The 24,732-nt window shown below is 55.7% G+C and overlaps 1 protein-coding gene across 2 annotated transcripts in view; it reads right to left on the reverse strand.

Annotated features, from left to right (window-relative positions):
- The window catches only part of EEF2K (eukaryotic elongation factor 2 kinase), a 55,636-nt gene that overhangs the window by 19,046 nt on the left and 11,858 nt on the right, over positions 1-24,732 (reverse strand). For both annotated transcript variants that reach the window (XM_066275896.1, XM_066275895.1), the window contains exons 3-10: positions 13,262-13,362; positions 9,320-9,380; positions 7,159-7,196; positions 6,559-6,730; positions 3,391-3,540; positions 2,958-3,090; positions 2,560-2,687; positions 1,246-1,447 (exon numbers count right to left, since the gene is read on the reverse strand). In XM_066275896.1, coding sequence (XP_066131993.1) covers positions 1,246-1,447; positions 2,560-2,687; positions 2,958-3,090; positions 3,391-3,540; positions 6,559-6,730; positions 7,159-7,196; positions 9,320-9,380; positions 13,262-13,362 — 985 coding nt within the window. The remainder of the gene's footprint in view (positions 1-1,245; positions 1,448-2,559; positions 2,688-2,957; positions 3,091-3,390; positions 3,541-6,558; positions 6,731-7,158; positions 7,197-9,319; positions 9,381-13,261; positions 13,363-24,732) is intronic.

Consider the following 24,732-nt stretch of genomic DNA (forward strand, 5'->3'; position numbering starts at 1 on the left):
CCTGTTCATATGTGTTAACCTATTTCCTAATGTTGGACGCCACAGAGATTCCTGTAAAAACCTTATTTGACTATGACAGACTTTTTTTTTTTTTAATTCAGTGAGAGAGGAGGGGAGGCAGAGACAGACTCCTGCATGCACCACAATCGGAGATCCATTCGGCAAGCCCACTAGGGGGCAATGCCCTGCCCATTTGGGGCTGCTGTCCTGTTGTTCAGCAACTGAGCTATTTTTAGCACCTGAGGCCAAGGCTCCATGGAGCCATCCTCAGCACTGGGGCCAATGCATTTGAACCAATGGAGCCATGAATGCAGGAGAGAAAGAGAGAAAGACAGAGAAAGAAAGAGAAAGGGAGGAAGAAGGGTGGAAAAGCAGATGGGCGCTTCTCCTGTGTGCCCTGACCAGGAATCAAACACTGGACATCCACATGCCAGGCTGACGCTCTACCACTAAGCCAACCACGCAGGGCAGCAGACCATTTCTTTAAAATTCGACCAGTCTTTTTGTCAATACCTTATTCAGAATTTCTGTATTACACATTTATAAGTGAGGTTTGAACACAGTTTTCCTTTGTGGCATTGTGTCAAGCTTTGCTAGCTTTGTAAACCACACTGAAAAATGTTTTCTACACCACGAGGTGTTGTTACAGCATCCAGATGACCCGCACCCTGAACGTCCATGAAAAGAACTCTCCCGTAAAGCCCTCCAGAGCATGAATCTTATTGGTGAGTGTGTCTGATTTGTCTAAGATTAAGTGAGGCCCTGGCCGGTTGGCTCAGCGGTAGAGTGTCGGCCTGGTGTGCGGGGGACTTGGGTTCGATTCCCGGCCAGGGCACATAGGAGGAGCGCCCATCTGCTTCTCCACCCCTCCCCCTCTCCTTCCTCTCTGTCTCTCTCTTCCCCTCCCGCAGCCAAGGCTCCATTGGAGCAAAAATGGCCCGGGCGCTGGGGATGGCTCCTTGGCCTCTGCCCCAGGCGCTACAGTGGTTCTGGTCACGGCAGAGCGACGCCCTGGAGGGGCAGAGCATCGCCCCCTGGTGGGCAGAGCGTTGCCCCAGGTGGGCATGCCGGGTAGATCCCAGTCGGGCGCATGCGGGAGTCTGTCTGACTGTCTCTCCCCATTTCCAGCTTCCGGAAAAAAAAAAAAAAAAAAAAAAAAAAGATTAAGTGAAAGCCAGGTAAGCTCTGCAGACCCGGCACCTGTCCCCTCCCATCACCAGGACCGGGAGCCAGGCCAGCACTCACGGAGGTGGTCCGGTTTCTGACTGTGGGGCGTGGTCGACGACGGGGAGGGGGAGAGCGAGTCGAAGGTCCCCTCGCTCATGCTCTCGTCTCCAGAGTTCTCTGACAGGCGGAGGCGCAGCCGGGGCCGGCTCCCCGAGAGGGTCCTCACGCAGGGGCTCCCACACTTTTCCTCTGTCCCCCTCAAGATAGTCTTGGCTGATTCCTGAAGAATGAACAGGGAGACTCACATTTCAGAGGCATCCTCGGGGGGAAGTGAGGGGCTCTTCCTGTGCCGGCTGTGACCCCAAACGCGGGGGTCTTGGGCTCTTAGCCACGCCTGCTTAGAGGCTGGCGGAAAAGCTAAATGTCACCAGTGAGGATGAACCCCAAGGGGAATCTGGGATAGGAGCCAGCATGCCGGCGTTCCCCAGAGCGCTGACCACACTTCCCGGCCCCGAGCTGGGGAGGCACATGTCACCACATGCTCAGAATCCCAAGCGGGCCTTTGCACACATTCTCTTGTGTGGGTCCATGTAGTGGATGGAGGTGGAGTGGTCACATCCTGGACACAGCAAGGTGCCTGGAGAACCACGTCCAAATCTAGGCCAGCTATTTGTCAGCACATAAAAAACACGTAAACCCACACACCACACACCAGCCTGTCTTCTGATCTTCTTATGCACCTGGCCTCCTCACTCTGGTCAAAAGTGGGCCCAGCCCTGGCCAGTTGGCTCAGTGGTAGAGCATCGGCCTGGCATGTGGAAGTCCTGGGTTCGATTCCTGGCCAGAGCACACAGGAGAAGCACCCATCTGCTTCCCCACCCTTCCCCCTCTCCTTTCTCTCTATCTCTCTCTTCCTCTCCTGCAGCCAAGGCTCCATTGGAGCAAAGTTGGCCTGGGCACTGAGTATGGCTCCACGGACTACACCTTAGGTGCTAAGAAGAGCTCAGTTGCTGAGCAACAGAGCAATGTCCCAGATGGGCAAAGCATCGCCCCCTGGTAGGCATGCCAGGTGAATCCTGGTCAGGCACATGCGGGAGTCTGTCTCTCTGCCTCCCTGCTTCTCACTTCAGAAAAATGCAAAATAAATAAATAAACAAGCAGGCCCAAATCAAGCAGACCCCAGGTCGTCTATCGGGGGACACTCCGAGGGCTTTGGGCATTGAGTCGGGAGAGATGAGAGGCAGAGACGGGACAGAGACACGCCCAGCCCTGTGGCTCTGCAACAAAGTCCCGCGGGCCTAGGCCTCTGTCCCACACGGGAAGCCGGCTTGCCCGCCCCTGGGCAGCAGACGGGCCTGTGCCCATCCCGGCAGGCTCACAGCGGGCACCCACCAGCAGCTTGGTGTTCTGATTCACCGCATCCTGCTCCCTCGGCGAGAGGTCGAAGGGAGTGAGGCCCATGCTCTTGCAAATCTGGTTGCAGGCGTGGGAGTAGAAGAAGAGCGCCATGCCCCGCACACCTGCGGAGGGAGCAGCGGCGTCTGTGTCGCGAGCGTGTGGGCCACGCGGGGGAGGGGAAGGGAGGGCGGCAGGGCGGGGAGGGGGCGTGTCCGACGTCCCACCTCCTCCGGCCAACCCAGTAGCGGTAGCGAGGCCCCTGTGCAGCGAGGCCCCTGTGCGGCACCAGCACCGCCTGTTTTTCCCGGGGCGTAGAAAGAGCTGGGAGGTGAGGGAGCAGTGGGGGGGGGGGGGGTGTCTCTGTGGAAACAGGCCCGGCGGCCCCCACCCACCTAAGTTGCCATCTCCAAAGTCGGTGCCCTTCTCGGTGTGGATCTGCGGGTCGGTGTAGAGGTCGCCCACACCCTGGATGTCCACCACGATCAGCTGGTGGCCCGAACGCTCAAAGGTGAAGTGGCTGAAAGCCTGTAGGGGGGACAAGAAGAACAAGGGGACAAGAGACCAGGCTGTGTGGCGTGGACACCAGCCGGCCACCACCCTGACAGACCCGGACACCCCAGCTCTGCCCACGGGGGGGGGGGGTCCTCTGCAGAGAGGAGCTATTTACAGAGGACAAGACAAAGGAAGGAGCCTTCAGTGTGGCAGGGACCGCAGGGCGGCTGCCCGAGCTGGCCGGGGGGGAAGGGCGTCCTTTGCGATGCTCCGTGGGGCGTGAGGGCCTCTGGGGTGAGACCCCCCCCACAGGGCCCCCCCACAGGGCCTCACCTGGGGCGTCAGGCGCACATTCTCGTCCCGGACGAAGCCCGAGTTGGAGTTGTACTTGATGTACTTGCCCTCGATGTAGTGCTCCAGGTGGAAGAGAGGCCCGCCCACTCTGTCCTTCAGCTCCAGGACACACATCTGCATGATGTCCACCTGGTGGGCGTGGCGGTGGGGGTCAGGCGGAGGGACAGGGCCCGGGCAGCAGCTCCCCCTCCACCCCCCACCCCCTGCAAGAGGCCGCAGCGGAGGAGCTGAGAAAGAGCCAGGGCCCCGTCCTGTGCCAGCTCTCTGGGGCAGAACCGCCGGCTGCCCCCAGAATCCACCACTGTCCTCTTCTCCTCTGAGAACACAGGCCCCTCCCCGAGTTCCTACTGTGTGATCTTAACCTTCAGCGGTGACACATATTAGGACACAGCCGTGAAAAGGGAAGAGGGCCTTCTCACCTTTAGAAAGTGACCAGGTTGGCCCCTGGATCTTGGGCTCCCCGACCTCTCACACGGGAATACATTTCTGTTGCAAGTTCTCCAACATGGGATATTTTGTTCTAACAGTCCACACGGACTGAGTCCTTTCTAACCAGACGCACAAGCCATCGGGAGGGAGGACCCTGCTGGGCTTGCCGTGTGACCGAGCGTAGCCCATGAGAAGCGAGCAGCAGGATGATATGCCATTCCAGCCTGCTTCCCCCCTCCCCAATCCTCTGGTCCCCTCCTGAGGCTGTGAGGACATCGTCTGCCAGCGAGCCAGAACTGACCATGGGTCCGGCGCAACCCCGGGGGGGGGGGGGGGGACGGCAGAGCAACAAGACAGAAGGAAGAGGCTTCAGGATGACTTAAGGAGACAGAGGCAGTTCCCCACCCAAAGACACCGTCCCCCTCTGGTCAGCAAGGGACAGCTGGATGAGAAAGAAACCTTTTCGCCCTGGCACACATTTATCTGTGGGTCTGTCTGCACCTCAACTTAGCTTGTGTTTTACATTGAGACCATGAGTCCGGGCGAGTGACTTCACCTCACTGCACCTCCGTTTTCTCACCTGGGGGGCGGGGGATCTCAGACCTAGCACGAGGATGAAATTACTGCACAAAGGACTCTTGTCAGCGTCTGCTGATGTCCTTACGGTCAGCAGACACAGACACCACTCTAGAGGGACACATACCACACTGTTCACAGCCGGGCATTGCGGGGAACTTAGACCTTCCTTGCTGAATTGTGCACCAAGTGCGTGTTTAATTCTGCACAGAGAAGAAAGTGTGTAAGAGCTCTCCTGCGTGTCAGAGGGTTAGGGCACACCTGTGACGCTAACGTGTGGTCCGTCACGCAAGGACTTGTCCATAGCAGCCGTCCCCCTCGATGCCAAAAGGAGCCACGAGGCCAGGGTTCCCCATAGAAAAAGGACCACCCAGGGTGCTGCTTGGCTGCCACGTAGATGGGCAGGTAACAGCTGCAGGGGCCCAAGAGAGCCCCAAAGTCAGGCCGCTCCAAGAACCAGCCGGAGGGGCAGACATAGCCCGTTCTCAAGAGGGTTCTTGCCCAAATGCTGGCTCCCTCCATTCAAGGAAGCCGGTGGTGGACGGGCCACCTGCTGGACCGGAAGGCTCACTGGGTGAGGACCAGCGGACGGGGTGCAGGCCCGAGGAGACAGCCAGGTCCTCCGCAGACACCCACACCCTCTCCCTTCATCAACTCATTATCAGTGCCTGAAAACCTAGGCACGGAGAGGCAAGACGGACACATCCCCGCCCCCAGGGGAGAGGCTACTGAAATACATAGTAACTAGACGAACACAACTTCTCAGACAGCGCTAACTTCTCCAAAAAAAAAAAAAAAAAAACAGAAACAAACCCAAGCAGAACAAACAGAGGGATGACAACGGTAGAGGGGGCTACCTCATTTAGGACAGACTCTCTGTGAAGGTGACATCATGAGACGAGACCTGAGAACGGAGCGCAAGCGCTTGCCAGGCGAGGATGACGGGCAAAGGTCCCGAGGCAGGAAGGCAGAGGAAGGCGGCTAGGCCAGTGACTAGCGAGTCACTGAGGAGGTCTCCGGCCGTGAGGGTGAAGACGGTGGCTTCTTGTGTCCACCTCACACGGGCACGGAGTTAAGACTCCCCCCCCCCCCCCCCGGGCAAACGGCAGGTGCTATAAATCCTGCCCATTCCCGAGGCACCCAGCAGAGCGCCTGGTATCTAGCAGGTGCTCCAACGGCAGAGAGCCGAGCTGTGAAGGCAGGCGGAGGCCCAGAGCGCCTGTCTCCGATGCCCCCAGGGAACAGGAGATTCTGCTCGGCCCCCAGTCACTGACACCCTGGGGGAGAGAACCAAGGGAGAAAGCCAACCAGGCAGGGGCTTGGACAGCCTGGAGCTGAGCCCTGGGTTCATCCCTGCAGTTAAAGCAGGTCCCTTAACAACCCCCTTGGGTCCTGATTTCCCCAGGGATGGAAATCCCTTCCCCCTCCTTCTGCTTTTCCTTGGGAACCACAATCTCAAGTCCCAGAAGGACCCGCAGTCCTGGCTCCGGTAATGGTGGGCACACAGCTCACACCCGCCCAATCTGTATATCCCCGCCCCCCCCTGGCTGCTGGGATTGGCTAAGAGATAGGCACCTGACTTCATCAGAGCCAATGAAACTCGGTTCTGAGACTTTTACTGGAACCCCCCTGGGAAAACAGGTGTCACTTTACTGCTGCTGCAGCCGTGGGTGGCTGAGGCCTCACGACAGGTCGAGAAGCTGCCCGGGGGTGATGCCAACATAGAGGAACACAGAAGCTAGAGATAGATGGAGGAAAAGTCCCAACCACCTCGGCGTGGTCCCGGATGCAGCCATGCCCGTGGGCAGGTCGAACGCTCAGTCCCGCCAGGCAAAAGAGATTTCCTTTTTTGAATTAAATTCCCTTTTGGGGGGGTTTCTGTCCCTTACGAAGACCTGTAAAGGGGATGAAAACATTCCAACCCACCTCAAACGCCCTGAGCGCTGTTTTTCAGGAATCAGCAATTCCTGGCACACGCAGCAGCGGGCCCGTGGGGCTCAGTACACGGTGGTGGTTCTGAGCTCCAGTCGTGTTGACCCGGTGACGAAGGGACCCTGTGACTGGCACCACCACGGCCCCCGTCTCCCAACACTGTCCCCGGCCGCCCTGGTGGAGGCGGTGGGAAAGACGGGGGCCACGCACCTGCTTGGGGGGCTTGTGCCGATTGTACTCCTCGCCCCAGAGCTTGGCCTCCATCTGCAGCCGCACGTCCTCAAAGTACACGTCCCTGCCCACCGGCTCCATGTAGCGCTTCGCCACGTAGTTGGAGGCCCCCTTCCACTGCTGGGCGTGCAGGAAGTTGGAGAGCTTCTTCCTGAGGGAGGGGGGGGGGAGAGGCATTGGGGGGAGGGGTCCAACTGAGTACTTGGGTTCATCCAGCCCTGAGTCCTCAGGACAAGGAGAGCCGGCAGAACCGTGAGCAAGATGCGGGACGCGGGAGGGGCTTCCCTGCGGTCCTCCTGCCTCTTTCAAAGAGCTGGGCAGGGGGCTGACGGGGGTCGCATTGGTAATGGTCTCCTCTCCCACATCCCCTGGCCTCTGAGGACCACATCAGTGACAAGGAGGGGCTTTATTTGTTCTCTTGAACGCATCCCCACGCCCAGGCCCAACATGCGGTCTAGGGGAGACCAGATGGAGGGGAGCTTGGGCAACAAGAAGCAGAAGCCACTAATTCTATTCCTAGGCAAGGAATGTCATAATGACCCCACTCCCGGGGCCCCCTGGACCCAGGCTGTCACTCACGTCCTGAAGCACTCCCTCATTGCTCCACGGCCGAAGGGCTGAAAGAGACCACAGGGGAGGGGGGGCTGTCAGTCCCCGTGCCCCGCCCGAAAGAGCCATCCTTCCTGAGTCAGGAGATCTCCCCCTTGGATGGGCACCCACCAAATGGACCTCATCTCAACCCTGAGATCTCTGGCCCTTCCTCTTATCCCCCCCCGCACAGAAGCCTGACAGAAGGTGCAGACTGGAGGCTGTAGGGGTGAGAGGCCACCCCCACCTCCCCACCCCGGCTGAGTGGAAGAACACCCGCAGGGGGGCCATGGGGTGGGGGGGAGACAGTGCAGGTCAAGGAAGGTATTTGCAGCCTTGTCGGTAACCGTACCCAAATGTCCGTCAACAGTGTAACCGAATTACACTTATTCATTTGGTGAAGTGCTGCAGAACCAATGAGAATGAAAATATGACAGTTCCAGAAAAATAACAACAAAAAAAGCAGGGGCAAAGCTCACAGGCAAAATATTGAGCAAAAGAACCATGCTGAACGGCACAGCGACTGTGTGGCTTCCGGTATAGAGAATACAGAAACGGACAGAACTGACCGAGGGCAACAGAACTCAGGCTGGTGCTGACCCCCCGGGGAAAGGAGCGAGTGACCGGGTCTGGGGGTCCCTGGTGACACGGGTGTTCACTCTGTGAAACCCGGCGAGCTGGACACGCTCCCGTGCGGGCGATAAACTGAAGAAAGCTGCACAGAACAACCCTTCCCCTCACTGTGCGGGGAGTGATCTATCAATACTTTCTAGTCCATGACTATTCTCCAAAGGCCAGTGACCTGTCTCGGGGCGGTGAACACACGATGCGATAGAGATGATCTACTGTAGAGCTGTGCACTGAAACCCGTTTGATTTTATTAACCGATGTCACCCCAATAAACTCAATTCTAAAAAACAAGCAAACAAACAAACACAAAGCCTGGCCAGGGGTGGCGCAGTGCATAGAGCATCGACCTGGGATGCTAAGGACCCAGGTTTGAAACCCCGATATCGCTGCCTGGAGCGTGGGATCATCAACATGACCCCCAAGGTCACTGGCTTGAGCCAGGGGGTCACTGGCTCTCAGCTTGAGCCCCACCCGGTCAAGACACATATGAGAAGCAACGAATGAACAAGTAGACTATGAGTTGATGCTTCTTGTCTCTCTCCCTTCCTGTTTCTTGTGAGAAATATATATACATACATACATATACATACATACATATATATATATATAATAAAAGGGTGGTGGCCAGCCATTGAATTCATGTTACAACTCAGTAACAAGTGGTAACCCGCAATTCTAGAAAACTGCTGTAACTATTTACAGTCAACCGATTTTCAACAAGAGTGCCAGGCGAGTATTTTGATATAAGATGAAGACAGGACATGTCCGGAACAGGGAAATCCATGAAGACAGAAGGTATAGCCTAGCAGTTGCCCAGGGCGGGCACCAGAGGAGGAACTGGCGCTGACTATAAGGTAAGGGTCATGTACGGTGTTTCTTTTGCAGACAGTGAAGCGCTTTGATCAGTCATGGTGCTGCCCACCCAACTCTGTGAACTATGCTGCGAATAACTGAACGGTACACTCTACCTGGGTGTTCCACGGCTCGTGAACTATCATCTCAATAAAGTTGTTATAAAAAAAATTAAATACAGCCTGACCAGGAGGTGGCGCAGTGGATAAAGCGTCGGATGGGAACACAGAGGACCCAGGTTCAAAACCCCGAGGGCGCCAGCTTGAGCGCAGGCTCACCAGCTTGAGCGTGGGATCATAGACATGACCCCATGGTCGCTGGCTTGAAGCTCAAGGTCGCTGGCTTGAGCAAGGGGGTCACTGGCTCAGCTTAAGCCGCACCTGGTCAAGGCACAGATGAGAAAGCAATCAATGAACAACTAAGGAGCCACAACAAAGAACTGATGCTTCTCGTCTCTTTCCTGTCCTGTTTGTCTGTCCCTATCTGTCCCTCTCTCTGTCACAAAAAAAAAAAAGAAAAATTAAATACACAATACGATGAAGAATTCCCCAAAATGGAAATGACCAGGTGGGTGTGAAGGAGGAAACAGGAACTGAAATCAGCTCGAGAAAACCTGGCTCAGTCCTGCCCGCTGGGGGTGGGGGTGGGGGGGTGGGGGTGGCTGGCTCACCTGAGACGCCATCTTGATCAGAACTTCGTCCTCCAGCCACTCCCCGGTGACAGCGTTGTACCTGCAGAGACCAGAGACGCCCCACAGGGCGCAGCGGCCATCACCGGATCCTGTCACGTAACTGGCTAAAGGCGGAAGACCTTTCTGGGCTCCCGGCTGCCTCAGGGTCCAGCCCCCTAGGTGCTCCGTGGTCCAGCCGACCTCCTGGGCTGGGTCAGTGGAAATTCTACCACCGTTCCAGGCTCCGCCCACACTGGCCTCCTTCCCAGGCCACTAACGCAGGGCAGTGCCCTGTCCACTGCGTCCCCTGCTTCCTCCCCTTAGGACTCCCTGCTGTGCTGTGGGCGGGCTTCCCCTGGACTGTGAGGCCACACTGGCAGGCCCACGTCTGTCCTGCTCGCTGCGGGACCTGCTGGGCGTGGAAGAGGGACTAAGTGAACATCCTATTCTAATTGGTCTACTGGACAATGGCGTGCCCCCAGATGGGAGGTGGCAGTGCCCCCCAACCAGGCCAAGCACTTGTACTCAGCCCAGCCCCGGGGACTGAGTGTGTCTCCTGATAACTGCCCGGCGGGGCCAGGGGTGGGGGAGGTCCTGCCTGCCCCTGAGTCCAGAGGGACAGACAGGGTTCCAGAACATTCCCCTCTCCCCTTCCCATGCCCCTCTGCCTCCCCAGCCCTGGCTGAGCCTCCAACAGGTCTGCCTGGTAGAAAGGGCCCCAGCTCAGTCAATCTCATTGTCCCAAAGCACAGAAGGGTGACAGGTTCAATTCCCAGTCTGGGCAAGTATGGGAAGAGATTGCTGTTCTTGTCTGAATAAACAAATTTTTTTTATTTTTATTTATTCATTTTTAGAGAGAGAGGGGGGAGAGGGGAGGAGCCACCTCTTAGCTGTCCCCACAACCACCAACAGCACAAAGGTCTCAGAGAGTCGCTCCAAGTGCTGAGTGCTGGTCACTGGACCCTGCGGCTTCAGCAAACATCTCCCACCAACCTCTGGCGGCCCGAGGAGACGGGCCCAGCTCCTGTGCCCACTTTCTAGATGGGGAAACTGAGGCCCAGAGAGGAGCAGTAAGTAGGTAACCTGCCCCCCCAGGGCCAGGATTCAAACTCAGATCCATGTCAACCACAACCTCGCCCTTAACCAGCCTGGGTACAACCCACATGAACAGGAAATCTACCCCCAAGGGCCAGCATCCATCGGAGCTCCTTCAACACCGGGAAAGCAGGAGGAAGCCTCCAGTCTAGAAACCTCCGGAGGGAGGTTCCGGCTGCCCATGCCTGACCACCTCCTGCCGGCAGTTGAGGGAGGTACAATTGAAACACAGTCCCAGGTCCGAGGCCCCAGGCCCCAGGTCTCCGCAGAGCTCTGGGACATACAGAGCCAGCCTAGCTCGTGGGTCCTGCTCTCCCTGGGGTCCTCAGCCTGGAGGCCAGGTCCCAGCAGCCGGCCACCACACAGCCTCCCAGGCAGGAAGGGACAGAGCTCACACCCTCCCCTGAAGGGGCCCCCACATGCTGACCTTGGCTGCCAGCACTGACCCCAGAGCCCACGAGGAGGTGGGCCTTCGGGGCGGGAAGGGGGGTGCATGCCGGGCTCTAAGCCCCTCTCCTCGCCGGGTGAGAGCGGGGACACTGTTCCCGTGTCCGCTGCCCCTTCTTCTGGGGAACCCCGTGCTCCATTCTCAGAATGGAACGGTCCCCAGCACCCTCTGCCTCACTGTATGTTGACTAGACCTGGCCCACCAGAGCCACGTTGCCTGGGACAGACGGCGGGTTCAGAGACGGGCACATCACCAAAGCCGGGTCAGTGAGACTCAAATAGAGAACTTCTGTTTAAAGACATTTGAGAAAGGAGAGATCCTCTTCCACTGAGTGAGAAAACATGTGGGGGAAAGAAAAGAAATGTGCAGCTTCCAGGGCCCCTCTGCGCCCCTGAGACAAGAGAGCCTGTCTGAGGCCAAAGCCGAAAGCACCCTGAGGGCACCTGGAACCAGCCATGCCTGAAACCCACACACAGGCTGGGCAAACGTGGGTTCACAGACATTTGTATGGAAAATAGAGCAACAGTTAATAAGTGACCATACAAGAATAAATTTGTTCACGTACTCACAACCGCAAACCTCTTTCTGCCCCACCCTGTACATGATCCAAACGTCCCCTTCTGTCCGTAAACCGCTGTGAACGGAGCGAGTTTCTGGTACCTGCATCCAACAGCTTTCTGACACACTGGGAGGTACTGGATGGAGGGAGCCAGAAGATGAGCTCGTGAACGGTCTTCTGACCCTTGGCAAACCCCTCTCTCCCTGGGGCCATCAAGGGGTCGGTGGGGACTGGCTGGGGTCATTCAGAGCTGGAGGGGAGGGGTCTACAGAGGACTCGGGACCAGGGCCAGGTTCCAGGGAGGGTCCGTGCGTCCTCTAAAACGAGCCAAAGGAGTCCTGCGTGCGCAACTCTGAGACGGCTCTCATCAGATCCTCCAAGGGGGTCCCCACACGACTGCTACTGAGGCTTTTCTCACGGACTCAACGCAGCCCGCGCTGTTAGAACAGGGCCTCCCACGCGGACGAGTCCACAAACAGGGTTCCCTCGTCACCACGGCCTTTGTTACCCGTCACGTTAACGGTGATGTTCTGTGTTTTTTTTGGTTTGGTTTGGTTTTTTCCATTCTCCTTCTTCCTGAAACCCCCTAGATATACACTTTCCTGCCCCAGCCTTTTCAAACAGGAAATTGAGATGTTCCCAACTCCATTTGGTGACCCTTTCCTGGGGCCAAGGCACGGACAAGCTGCCGTGTGACCCTCCGGGCTCTCTCCTCCAGTGGCACTTGTGAGGGGACATCCGGCGAGGATAGTGACGCAAGATGGAAGGCGCTCCGATCCCTGAGCTGCCCTGAAGGGCTGCTCAACTCTCTCCCACCTCCGCCTGAGCAAGAAGCCCACCTCTGCTGCATCAAAACCCCGGGGCGGGGGGGGGGGGGCGGTGTACCGCAACCCAGCTCAGCCTAGCCCAGGGGTCGGGAACCTATGGCTCGCGAGCCAGATGTGGCTCTTTTGATGGCTGCATGTGGCTCGTAGACAAATCTTTAATAAAAAAATAATAATAACGTTAAAAATGTAAAACATTAGGCCCTGGCCGGTTGGCTCAGCAGTAGAGCGTCGGCCTGGCGTGCGGGGGACCCGGGTTCGATTCCCGGCCAGGGCACACAGGAGAAGCGCCCATTTGCTTCTCCACCCCTCCCCCCCCTTCCTCTCTGTCTCTCTCTTCCCCTCCCGCAGCCAAGGCTTCATTGGAGCAAAGATGGCCCGGGCGCTGGGGATGGCTCCTTGGACTCTGCCCCAGGCGCTAGAATGGCTCTGGTCACGGCAGAGCGTCGCCCCTGGTGGGCATGCTGGGTGGATCCCGGTCGGGCGCATGCGGGAGTCTGACTGTCTCTCCCCGTTTCCAGCTTCAGAAAAAATACAAAAAAAAAAAAAAATATATATATATATATAAAACATTCTCACGTATTACAATCCATTCATTTCCTACCGCTCACGTTCATGGTTGCAGGTGGCTGGAGCCAATCACAGCTGTCCTCCAGGACAACACCAAATTTTTATTGGATAATGCGTAATGTACACCGGTCGTTGTATGGCTCTCACGGAATTACATTTTAAAACATGTGGCGTTCATGGCTCTCTCAGCCAAAAAGGTTTCCGACCCCTGGCCTAGTCTGTCAAATACACACCTGGCAGGACCACGGTGAGGTTTAAAGGAGATAAGGCACGGTGCCTGCAGCAAACACACTAGCAGATTGGCTGGTGTTTACTATTATTCCCTTCTCCTTGACCTCCAAGGACACTCAGGCCTCCCTGACTGTGTGAGCAGCAGCAGCACCCAGACCCCCCAAGGCTCCCGGAGGCCCGGGGGCCGCACGGCGAACCCCAGACGTGCTGCTGACCTGTGTCGCGTGGCCCGTTCGGTGGCAATGTCCTCCAGGTGGAACTCGGCCCAGGGATCGGGCATGTGCTTGGCCTTCTCGATGGCATGCTTCCAGGCTTCCTGCGGAAGGCAGAGGGCGCGTCGGATCAGGGGCTTCTGGGTCAGGGCCGCCCAGCCCCCTCCAGCCCTGCGATTTCCCGGGCATCGCCCACCTCTGGGCAGGCAGGCAGCATCAGCGAGAGAGAAACACGCCCACCTCCTCTCCTCTCAGGACCCACAGCCCCTCCCAAAGACCCTATTTGCTCACAGGCACCGCCCTTCTGGGCAGAAGTGACACATCTTAACTGCAAAACCAAACAAGAAACATAGTGTGCACAGGAAAATACACACCACTTCAGTCATCATCAAAAAGTGAAGGCCCTGGCCGGTTTGGCTCAGCGGTAGAGCATCAGCCTGGCATGTGGAAGACCCAGATTCGAGTCCCGGCCAGGGCACACCAGGAGAAGCACCCGTCTGCTTCTCCATCCCTCCCCCTTCTCTCTCTCTCTCTCTCTCTCTCTCTCTCTCTCTCTCTCTCTTCTCCTCCCTTGGCCATGGCTCAAATGGTTTGAGCAGGGTGGCCCCAGGTGCAGAGGGTGGCTCCATGGCCTTGCCTCAGGCGCTGAAATGGCTCAGTTCCTGAGCAACAGGGCAGCAACCCCAGATGGGCAGAGCATCGGGGCGCATGTGGGAGTCCATCTCTTTGCCTCTCCAACTCTCACTTTAAAAAAAAAAAGTAAAATTTACATATTTGCAGTTTTCCTCCAAAAAGCTTCTCCTAAGGTGCAATCCCAGAGGCAATGAACAAATGACTTAAAAATTTTTTAACACAAACATGACATCATGAATTTACAGGAAGGCTGGCATCTTAATCCAAGGTAGAGGCTTATCATTACTGGCTTAATCATTCACCTACGATTTGCCACAGGTAGACTTTGAGCTTGTCACTGACCTTTCCTGTTATAAATAGCCCTGCAGTGGACACATCTGCAGTGAAGGGGGTTTCTGAATTTCTGTACTTTACACAAGGGCCAGTCTTCTCCTGTATCCCGGGGGCTGTGGACGGCAGGGTCACCGTCGGACCCGGGGGCTGTGAACGGCAGGGTCACCATGGGACCCGGGGGCTGTGAACGGCAGGGTCACCGTCGGACCCGGGGGCTGTGAATGGCAGGGTCACCGTCGGACCCAGGGGTTGTGGACGGCAGGGTCACCATGGGACCCGGGGGCTGTGGACGGCAGGGTCACCATGGGACCCGGGGGCTGTGGACGGCAGGGTCACCATGGGACCCGGGGGCTGTGGACGGCAGGGTCACCATGGGACCCGGGGGCTGTGGACGGCAGGGTCACCATGGGACCCGGGGGCTGTGGACGGCAGGGTCACCGTTGGACCCGGGGGCTGTGGACGGCAGGGTCACCGTTGGACCCGGGGGCTGTGAACGGCAGGGTCACCATGGGATCCGGGGGCTGTGGACGGCAGGGTCACCGTCGGACCCGGGGGCTGTGGACGGCAGGGTCACCGTCGGACCCGAGGGCTGTGAACGGCAGGGTCACCATGGGACCCGGGGGCTGTGAACGGCAGGGTCACCATGGGATCCGGGGGCTGTGGACGGCAGGGTCACCGTCGGACCCGGGGGCTGTGGACGGCAGGGTCACCATGGGACCCGGGGGCTGTGGACGGCAGGGTCACCATGGGACCCGGGGGCTGTGAACGGCAGGGTCACCGTCGGACCCGGGGGCTGTGAACGGCAGGGTCACCGTCGGACCCGGGGGCTGTGAACGGCAGGGTCACCATGGGACCCGGGGGCTGTGAACGGCAGGGTCACCGTCGGACCCGGGGGCTGTGAACGGCAGGGTCACCGTCGGACCCGGGGGCTGTGAACGGCAGGGTCACCATGGGACCCGGGGGCTGTGGACGGCAGGGTCACCGTCGGACCCGGGGGCTGTGGACGGCAGGGTCACCATGGGACCCGGGGGCTGTGGACGGCAGGGTCACCATGGGACCCGGGGGCTGTGGACGGCAGGGTCACCATGGGACCCGGAGGCTGTGGACGGCAGGGTCACCATGGGACCCGGGGGCTGTGGACGGCAGGGTCACCATGGGACCCGGGGGCTGTGGACGGCAGGGTCACCGTCGGACCCGGGGGCTGTGAACGGCAGGGTCACCATGGGACCCGGGGGCTGTGGACGGCAGGGTCACCGTCGGACCCGGGGGCTGTGAACGGCAGGGTCACCGTCGGACCCGGGGGCTGTGAACGGCAGGGTCACCATGGGACCCGGGGGCTGTGGACGGCAGGGTCACCGTCGGACCCGGGGGCTGTGGACGGCAGGGTCACTGTCAGACCCCACCAGTCCAAAACCCTGCCGTGTTCTGTTGTTTGTTTGTTCATTGTTTTTTTTAATTGACAGAGAGAGAAACATCAATTTGTTCCATTTATTTATACATTCATTGCTGGATTCTTGTATGTGCCCTAACCAGGGATCGAAGCCACAACCTTACGTATCGGGTCAACACTCCAACCTACTGAGCAGCCCAGCCAGGACAGCACCTCTCTCAACCTGGGACTCAAACCCTCCCTCAGAAACAAGAGACAGGGGCCCACATTCAATAACAAGCACCAGCAGAAATTACCTCCTGGCTGGAGGCGGTGGCACTGACCATAAAACAGTCAAGGAAAAAAGATATTCTAGAATTAGAGGGTTATTTTACAGCATCAAACTTACCTTTTTTTCAAAACCCAGAAAAGGCATACATCACACTTTACTGGCAACAGAGGGATTTAATGCAACTGACATGTTTTGTATTGTTTTTTAGTGAGAGAGACAGGGACAGGGAGAGAGATGAGAAGCATCAACTCATAGTTGCAGCACTTTAGTTGTTCATTGATTGCTTCTCATCCGTGCCTTGACCAGGATGCTCCAGCTGAGCCAGTGACCTCTTGCTCAAGCCAATGACCTTGGCCTCAAGCCAGCAACCATGAGATCATGTCGATGACCCCATACTCAAGCTCACAACCCTGCACTCAAGCCAGTGACCCACAGGTTTCGAACCTGGGTCCTCAGCGTCCCAGGTCAATGCTCTATCCACTGTGTCATTTTTAAAACTGACATTTTTTAAAAACACAGATAAGGCCCTGGCCGGTTGGCTCAGTGGTAGAGCATCGGCCCGGCGTGTGGAAGTCCCTGGTTCAATTCCCGGTCGGAGCACACAAGAGAAGCACCCATCTGCTTCTCCACCCTTCCCTCCCCCCTTCTTCTCTCTCTCTGTCTCTCTCTTCCCCTCCTGCAGCCAAGGCTCCATTGGAGCAAAGTTGGCCCAGGTGCTGAGGATGGCTCCATGGCCTCTGCCTCAGGTGCTAGAACGGCTCTGGTTACAACAGAGCGACGCCCCAGATGGACAGAGCATCGCCCCCTGGTGGGCATGCCGGGTGGATGCTGGTCGGGCGCATGCGGAGTCTGTCTGTCTGCCTCCCTGCTTCTCACTTCAGAGAAACAAAAAAACACACAGGTAAGTCCTGTGCTCAGATTTTGTTCCCCTGGCTCTGATTCCCACCCGCCACTGACTAGCCATGCAGACACCCATTTCCTTGTTAAAAATAACAGTGAGGCCTGACCAGGCGGTGGCGCAGTGGATAGAGCGTCGGACTGGGATGCGGAAGTACTCAGGTTCGAGACTCCGAGGTCACGCGCGGGCTCATCTGGCTTGAGCAAAGAGCTCGCCAGCTTGGACCCAAGGTCGCTGGCTCCAGCAAGGGGTTACTCGGTCTGCTGAAGGCCCACGGTCAAGGCACATGTGAGAAAGCAATCAATGAACAACTAAGAAGTCGCAACGCGCAACGAGAAACTGATGATTGATGCTTCTCATCTCTCTCTGTTCCTGTCTGTCTGTCCCTGTCTATCTCTGCCTCTGTAAAAAAAAAAAAAAAAAAAAAAAAAAAAATAACAGTGAGGAATGTTTGGATGATTAGTGGTCAACTTTTTTCCTGCCCTCCCCCAAACCTGGGGTAGAGACGTTCCCACCAGAAATCGTGGCTCACTGAAGTCACAGGGCTCACTACAGGTAAACAACCCCCGGGTGAGCCGAAAATCACAGGTGTACCATTTGGAAGTGCGTGCTCTCAGACACGGCAGAGGCAGGGGGAGCTGGTGCTGTCCCCACTGGTGATGGACCTTCCTCCTTCCACGTGACCCGGCCATTCCAATCACCGAGCCCGGTGTGCCCGGGAGAGCTGGCCCAAGGACGGCCGGTCCTTATCATGCTATATAATAGCTGAGCCTTGCAAACAACCTGCACCTCCACAGGGAGATGATTTCATGCACTCGGTGCAGAATGACATTTCTCAGCCACAGCGGTCCCATAAGATTATGATGGAATCAAACATTCCTTCCGTGTGCTGACCCCGGTAGCAGTTGTAACGTCGTCAGGCTTGATCATGAGCACGCCTGACTGCATTTCTCGTTTACTACAGTGTTTACCAGGCTACACTTTTTTTTTCCTTTTTTTTTTTTTTTTTCCTGAAGTTGGAAACGGGGAGAGACAGTCAGACTCCCGCATGCACCCGACCAGGATCCACCCGGCACGCCCACCAGGGGGCGACGCTCTGCCCCTCCGGGGCATCGCTCTGTTGCGACCAGAGCCACTCTAGCGCCTGGGGCAGAGGCCAAGGAACCATCCCCAGCGGCCGGGCCATCTTTGCTCCAATGGAGCCTCGGCTGCGGGAGGGGAAGAGAGAGACAGAGAGGAAGGAGAGGGGGAGGGGTGGAGAAGCAGATGGGCGCTTCTCCTGTGTGCCCTGGCCGGGAATCGAACCTGGGACTTCTGCACGCCAGGCTGACGCTCTACCACCGAGCCAACCGGCCAGGGCCCAGGCTATACTTTTTATTATTTTAGAATGCACTCTTTCTACTTTGGAAAAAGTATGTCTCATGTTCACTGCATCTCTTGAAGGCATCATTTCCTCCTGTGCTTGATTTCGTCTCGCCAGGCTTTATGAGTTCAGCGTGGCCCGCGTGCACACCTGGTGTTTACAAAGTCTACAGCAGTGCACGGTAACGTCACAGGCCTTCACACTCGCTCACCGCTCACTCGGACTCACCCGGAGCATTCTGGTCCTGCAGGCTCCCTTTGTGGTGAGTGCCCTAGAGGGTGGACCAATCTACGGTATTCAAAGACACCATGCCGCGCAGGTTTGCAGCCTGGGTGTGTGTAGCAGGCTGCACTGTCCAGGCCTGTGTAAGTGCACTCTGATGTTCGCACAATGAAACTACTTGACCAGGAATTTCTCAAGACGTACCCTGCTGTTAAGGCACACGTGAATGTACTTGCATCCAGCAGTTAAAAAGACCAAGGTGCTGAACCTGGTTGATTGGCTGATTGGCTCAGTGGTAGAGTGTTGACCCGGCATGTGGAAGTCCCAGGTTCGATTCCCGGTCATGGCACACAGGAGAAGCGCCCATCTGCTTCTCCACCCTTCCCCTTCTTGCTTCTTTTTCTCTCTTCCCCTCCCACAGCCATGGCTCGATCCATTCAAGCGCATCGGCCCTGGGCACTGAGGATGGCTCCATGGAGCCCCTACCTCAGGTGCTTAAAATAGCTCAGTTGTAAGCATGGCCCCAGACAGGCAGAGCATTGGCCCCAGATGGGAGTTGCCAGGTGGATCCCAGTTGGGGGGGGGGCATGCAGGAGACTGTCTCTCTATCTCCCCTCTTCTCACTTGGAAAAAGGAGGGAAAAAATAAAAGATCAAGGTGCTGACATGAGCCATCTCTAAGACTTACTGTTCAGGGGAAAATGCAAGTTGCTAACATAATGCAAAAACAGTATGACCCAGCGTGGTGGCAGAAACCCACAAACCACTACCACAGATTTCTGAGGGTGTGTGTCTCTATAGATATATGCATAAAAGTATATGTATATATAAATGCATTTAGAGGAATCTGAAAAGTGACTTATACCACACAGGCGTAACAGTGGTTCTCTCTGGAACAGGAGAGGATGCGAGGTTGATCAAGGGGACTTCAGTGGTATCTGTATTGTTTTCCTTTTTAAACCGTAAGAATGTCTTAGGTATCGCATGTATCAATCGAAGTTCATCAAGGTCCTGGGGTGAAAGACTCCCAAGGACCTGCCAGCTAGCACTGTCTAGTTCTAAAGATCCTAAAACTCAGCTGTTGGAGGGCAAAGGAATCTTATACAGAACAGGGATCTGGGGGCAGGGGGGCGGGGGCTGACAGGAAGAAAAACATTGTCTTGCCTAGAGAACAGAAGGCTTTCCAAGCCCGAGAGCACACACTAAAAATGTGACAGCAATAATAAAAACACATTTCCTGGTACATGCCAGGAGTGAGGTTGGGTTTGGCACCCAGAATGTTATGGTTGACTTGACATTTTGTATCACTCTTCTTATTCTCACTTTGGCAGCAACCAAGGCCTCCTCCAAACATCAGCTGTTACATTCGCCAAACGGATGTTACAAAGTATGTTTTTCCATGGCCACTTCTCTAAACTTGAAGAGTTATGGCTCTGTGTCCGCCCAACCCGCCCCTCTTGGCCAATAGTTAACCACACCCAAGGGCAAATAACAGAAGTGAGGACACACAGTCACACCCAGGGACGGGAAGAGGACAAAAGTGCTGTGTGGCTGCCCTACTCTGGGCCACACACACATGTAAAAAGGTTTGCTGCAATTTCCAAGAAACCCAGCACTGAATATAGCAGTCAACAACTGGAAACTAAGTATCCCACAAGAGGAAATGCTTCAAGAAACAGTGGTATATCCATACAATGGGCTTCCATGGAGCCATTCAAAAAATGACAAACGAAGTCCCTATTTACTGACATGTGAAGATGTGCACCATCTCATCTGCCGAGGAAAAACTGGTAACGAGAGCACATGGAGGCCCTAGCCAGTTGGCTCAGTGGATAGAGCATTGGCCCAGTGTATGGAGGTCTGGGGTTCTATTCCTGGTCAGGGCACACAAGAGAAACGATCATCTGCTTCTCTTCCCCTTCATCCCCCCCCCCCCATTCTCTCTCTCTTCTGCTCCCACAGCCAGTGGCTTGATTGGGTCAAGTGTTGGTCCTGGGTGCTGAGGATAGCTTGGTTGATTTGAGCATCGGCCCCAGACAAGGGTTGCCGGGTGGATCCCAGTCCAGGCGCATGCAGGAGTCTGTCTCTCTATCTCCCCTCCTCTCATTTAAAAAAAACACAAAAAACAAAAAACAAAAACATGGAGCACCGTTCTACTACTGTAACAAGAAGTTCCTAGCTAGTGATTGCATCTGTATTTATACTGGAATACAGAAAGGTCTGAAGCGTACGCTAAGACCTTACTTACAATTCTAACTGCCCTTTCATCGTTTTCTGCAAGGAAGGCCAATTACTTCTACAATCCATACAAGGAGTCATTGAATAAAAGAAACCAGGCTGAAAATCCTCAAGAAGTCTTTGTGGAAAATAGTAGCAGCAGCCGACCCCTCCCTCAAACAGTCGGCACCGTGGCTGAAGAGGGCAGGGCGGGAAGACTGGCATGGCTAATCAGCAAAACAGCAGCCACAGGAGGGCATGATGCCCTTGCTCCTGGGCGCCCTTCTCCTGACGGATCCAGGCACTTCACCCTTGGTAAGGCAGACAGGCAGGTAGGGTAGCACCCAGTCCACTGATGAGGTGCCCCAGGCTCAGAGAGCAAAGAGGTGACTGTGCCTATCGACTAGGAAGGTGCCTATCAAAGAGGGGAGGCCAGGGCCAGGATGGAACACAGTGAAGGCACGGTGACAGCTGGCTCCCAGAGCTGGCTGGGAAACCTTCGGTGTCATTTCTTACGTGTCTGCAAAATAAACATGAAAAGGTTGTCCCTGGCGGATCGGCTCAGGACTAGAGCGTTGGTCTGGTGTGTGGATGCCCCGGGTTTGATTCCCAATTGGTGCACACAGGAAAGTGACCAACTGCTTCTCCACCCTCTGCTCCCTCTCCTCCTTCTCTCTCTCTATCTCTCTCTCTCTTCCCCTCCTGCAGCCTAGTTGGTCCTGAGCGCTGAGGATGGCTCCATGGACTTGGCCTCAGGTGCTAAAATAGTTTGGTTGCTGAGCAACGGAGCAGCAGCCACAGATGGGCAGAGCACTGCCCCCTAGTGGGCTTGCTGGGTGGATCCCGGTCCCGGTGCATGCAGGAGTCTGTCTCTGCCTCCCCTTCTCTCACTTAAAAAAAAAATCAAAACAGCATATGAAAACCAAAACAGATGGTCCTTCTGGACCAGCAGTGTGCCAAGGCCTTCTCACAGAATTCCCCCCCCCCCCATAAAATATTTCTGTATCTTGGCCTGGTTCTCTCTTTTTTTTAAATTAAATTTTATTATTACTTCTTTTCTTTTGTATTTTTCTGAAGTGAGAAGTAGGGGGTGGCAGACAAACAGATTCCCACTCGTGTTCAACCAGGATCCACCGGGCAAGCCCACTAAAGGGTGATGCTCTGCCCATCTGGGCCGTTTCTTCATTGCAACAGTAGCCATTCTAGTGACTGAGTTGGAGGCCATGGAGCCATCTTCAGCACCCGGGCCAACTTTGCCCCAATGGATCCTTAGCTGTGGGAGGGGAAGAGAGGGATAGAGAGAAAGGAGAGAGGGAAGAGTGGAGAAGCAGATGGGTGCTTCTCCTGTGTGCCCTGACTAGGAATTGAACCCGGGACTTCCACATGCCAAGTTGACACCCTACCACTGAGCCAACCAGCCAGGACTTATTATTATTTCTTTTGAGAGAGAGCAAGTGTGTGAGAGTGAGAGAGGGAGAGAGAGGGAGAGAGAAAGAGGAAGAGAGACAGGAAGGGAGAGAGATGAGAAGCTTCAATTCATAGTTGCAGCACCTTAGTTATTCATTGATTGCTTTCTCATGTGTGCCTTGAAGAGCAGGGTGTGTGTGTGTGGAGGGGGGAGCTCCAGCCAAGCCAGTGACCCCTTGGGATCAAGCCAGCAACCATGGGATCACACAGATGATCCCTTGCTCAAGCTGAGGGCCCCGCACCCAAGTTGGTGAGACTGCATTCAAGGCAGCGACCTCGGGGCTTTGAACCCAGGTCCTCAGCCGCCACAGGTCAATGCTCTATCCACCATGCCACCACCAGTCAGGCTCAGCCTGCTTTTCAAGTCATCTCCATTCTAATGTAAATACAGCACTCTGTGAGAGCCTTCCTCTATAAATAGGCCCCCCTGGGATGAACCTGTGAGCTGGTTCCAGTTTCTTTCTTCATGATGAACAAACAATACTACAGAGCACATCTTTGCATATGGAAATCTGAGCACCTGTACACACACTTCCCCATTGGCTCTCCGTGGGCGTGGCACACCCCCATGAGGGCTTGGCACATATAGATGGAGACTATTTGGGGGCTGTCAACATAACGAGTGTGGAAAATACGGTATTTTGTGGGCAAGGGTCAGGCATGCTGAATATCCTACAGTGTAAGGGACATTCCTTCCCAGGAAGAAATGTCCCTCCCAGAATGCCGACCACACTCAGGCTGCGGAGGAATCTTGGAAATAGAATCGATGTCTGAGTTATACATTATTTTTATTTTAATACTGTTGCTTTATTTAATAACTGCTGTTTCGGGATTTTTTTTTTTGGAGAAAGAGAAAGACAGGAAGGGAGAAGCAGGGAGGAGAGAGATGAGAAGCATCAACTCATAGTTGTGTCACTTTATTTATTTATTATTATTATTATTATTATTTGTATTTTTCTGAAGTGAGAAGCAGGGAAGCAGACTCCCGCATGTGCCCGACCAGGATCCACCCGGCATGCCCACCAGGGGGCGATGCTCTGCCCATCTGGGGCCGTTGCTCTGTTGCAACCAGAGCCATTCTAGCACCTGAGGCAGAGGCCACAGAGCCATCCTCAGTGCCCGGACCAACTTTGCTCCAATGGAGCCTTGGCTGCGGGAGGGGAAGAGAGAGACAGAGAGGAAGGAGAGGGGAGGGGTGGAGAAGTAGATGGGCGCTTCTCCTGTGTGCCCTGACCGGGAATCAAACCCAGGACTTCTACACGCCGGGCAAACACTCTACCACTGAGCCAACCGGCCAGGGCCAGTTGTATCACTTCAGTTGCTTATTGCTTCTCATACGTGCCCTATATTCTATTTTCAGAGAGAAGACAGCTCCCACAGAGAAGTGAGTTCTGCATTCAACCACCACTTCACTGGTTCCAAACAAAGCACCTACTGTGTGCACAGCATGGCCCTAGGCACTGGGCCTGAGCAATGAACAGGCCACAGGGTCCTGCCCTCACGAAGCTCAAACCCCAAAGCCATTCCTACAGACACACCTCCCTTCTATGGGTCACTCGGTCTGTTTTCCTGAAAAGCCTCACCATACCGTGTTTCTGTGGTCAGAGACTATGTCCATACATGTCTGAGACCCTGCAGCTTGGGGACCCAATCGATATTTGTCAGAAGGCCCTAACTAGACTCCTGTTTCCTGAAAAGAGGCAGCTGTGGATGGAGATACCTCCTGGGTCTCCCCCCACCCCAACCCCCAGGAGGCCACCAGGATCCTCCTGCCCTGGAAACTCAGCCCCTCTTCTGTGACCCCACCCCTCCGCCATTTCACGCCCTGGCTGGAACTGATTGGGTCAGAGACAAAGGATGCCTAACCCCCAAATAGGCCCACCAAGGTCCCCTGCTGGGACTGGGAGGGAGGGTCAAGTCTGTCTTTGCACGGGGCTCCCCCTGGAACAAGGGGACCCTGGGCGGGATGGGTCCTTTCTCCCAGGGTGCAAAGACGGAGCAGCAGAGAAGAGAAGGACAGAGAAGATCTTCGAACAGGCAAGAGATCGAGAGACAAGATAGGCACACAGTCGTCCTGTTTTCCGGTTCCTGGACCTTATCTCTGAGAACCAGACATCGCTTCTACCCCTGGGTCTCAACAAACACACCTGGGCTGTTACAGTAAAGCTCCCCCCTCCCACACCCTTCCCTTGAGCTGGTGTAAGCTGCTCTCTGTTTCACAAGCTTCTCCAGTGACCTGACCCTCGGCACCTGGATTCTCTTGCACGGGGGACAAGATACCGCAGGGCTGAGAGTGTCTTAGCCTTCCCAACTTAAAATAAACCGGAGGCCGGGCAGCCCTCCTGCCCCTCCCATGGGGCCGAGCGCGTGTTTCAGAAACAGGAAAGTGGGTCAAGCCGCAGCCTGACCCTTCCATGGCCTCCCCAGCTCAGAGGGGACCCACAGGGCTATTTCTGGAGCGGCCGGCCCCAGAGGGACTCACACTGGAATTCTGGCCCTGAAAAGAAAGACTATCCCAACTGTCCAAGAACAAGAATTATTAATTTTCTAAAAATAGATTAATTCTGAAGTTAGGGGGAAAAAATGATTTTAATTTCAAATCCCTAAATGGAAATAGGCATTTTGCCTACGAGGCATGGTGTCTGTTTGTGAGGATTAAATAAAGGCACCAGTAGTGCATT

The sequence above is a fragment of the Saccopteryx bilineata genome, chromosome 4 (assembly GCF_036850765.1).
Source record: "Saccopteryx bilineata isolate mSacBil1 chromosome 4, mSacBil1_pri_phased_curated, whole genome shotgun sequence".
NCBI lineage: Eukaryota > Metazoa > Chordata > Mammalia > Chiroptera > Emballonuridae > Saccopteryx > Saccopteryx bilineata.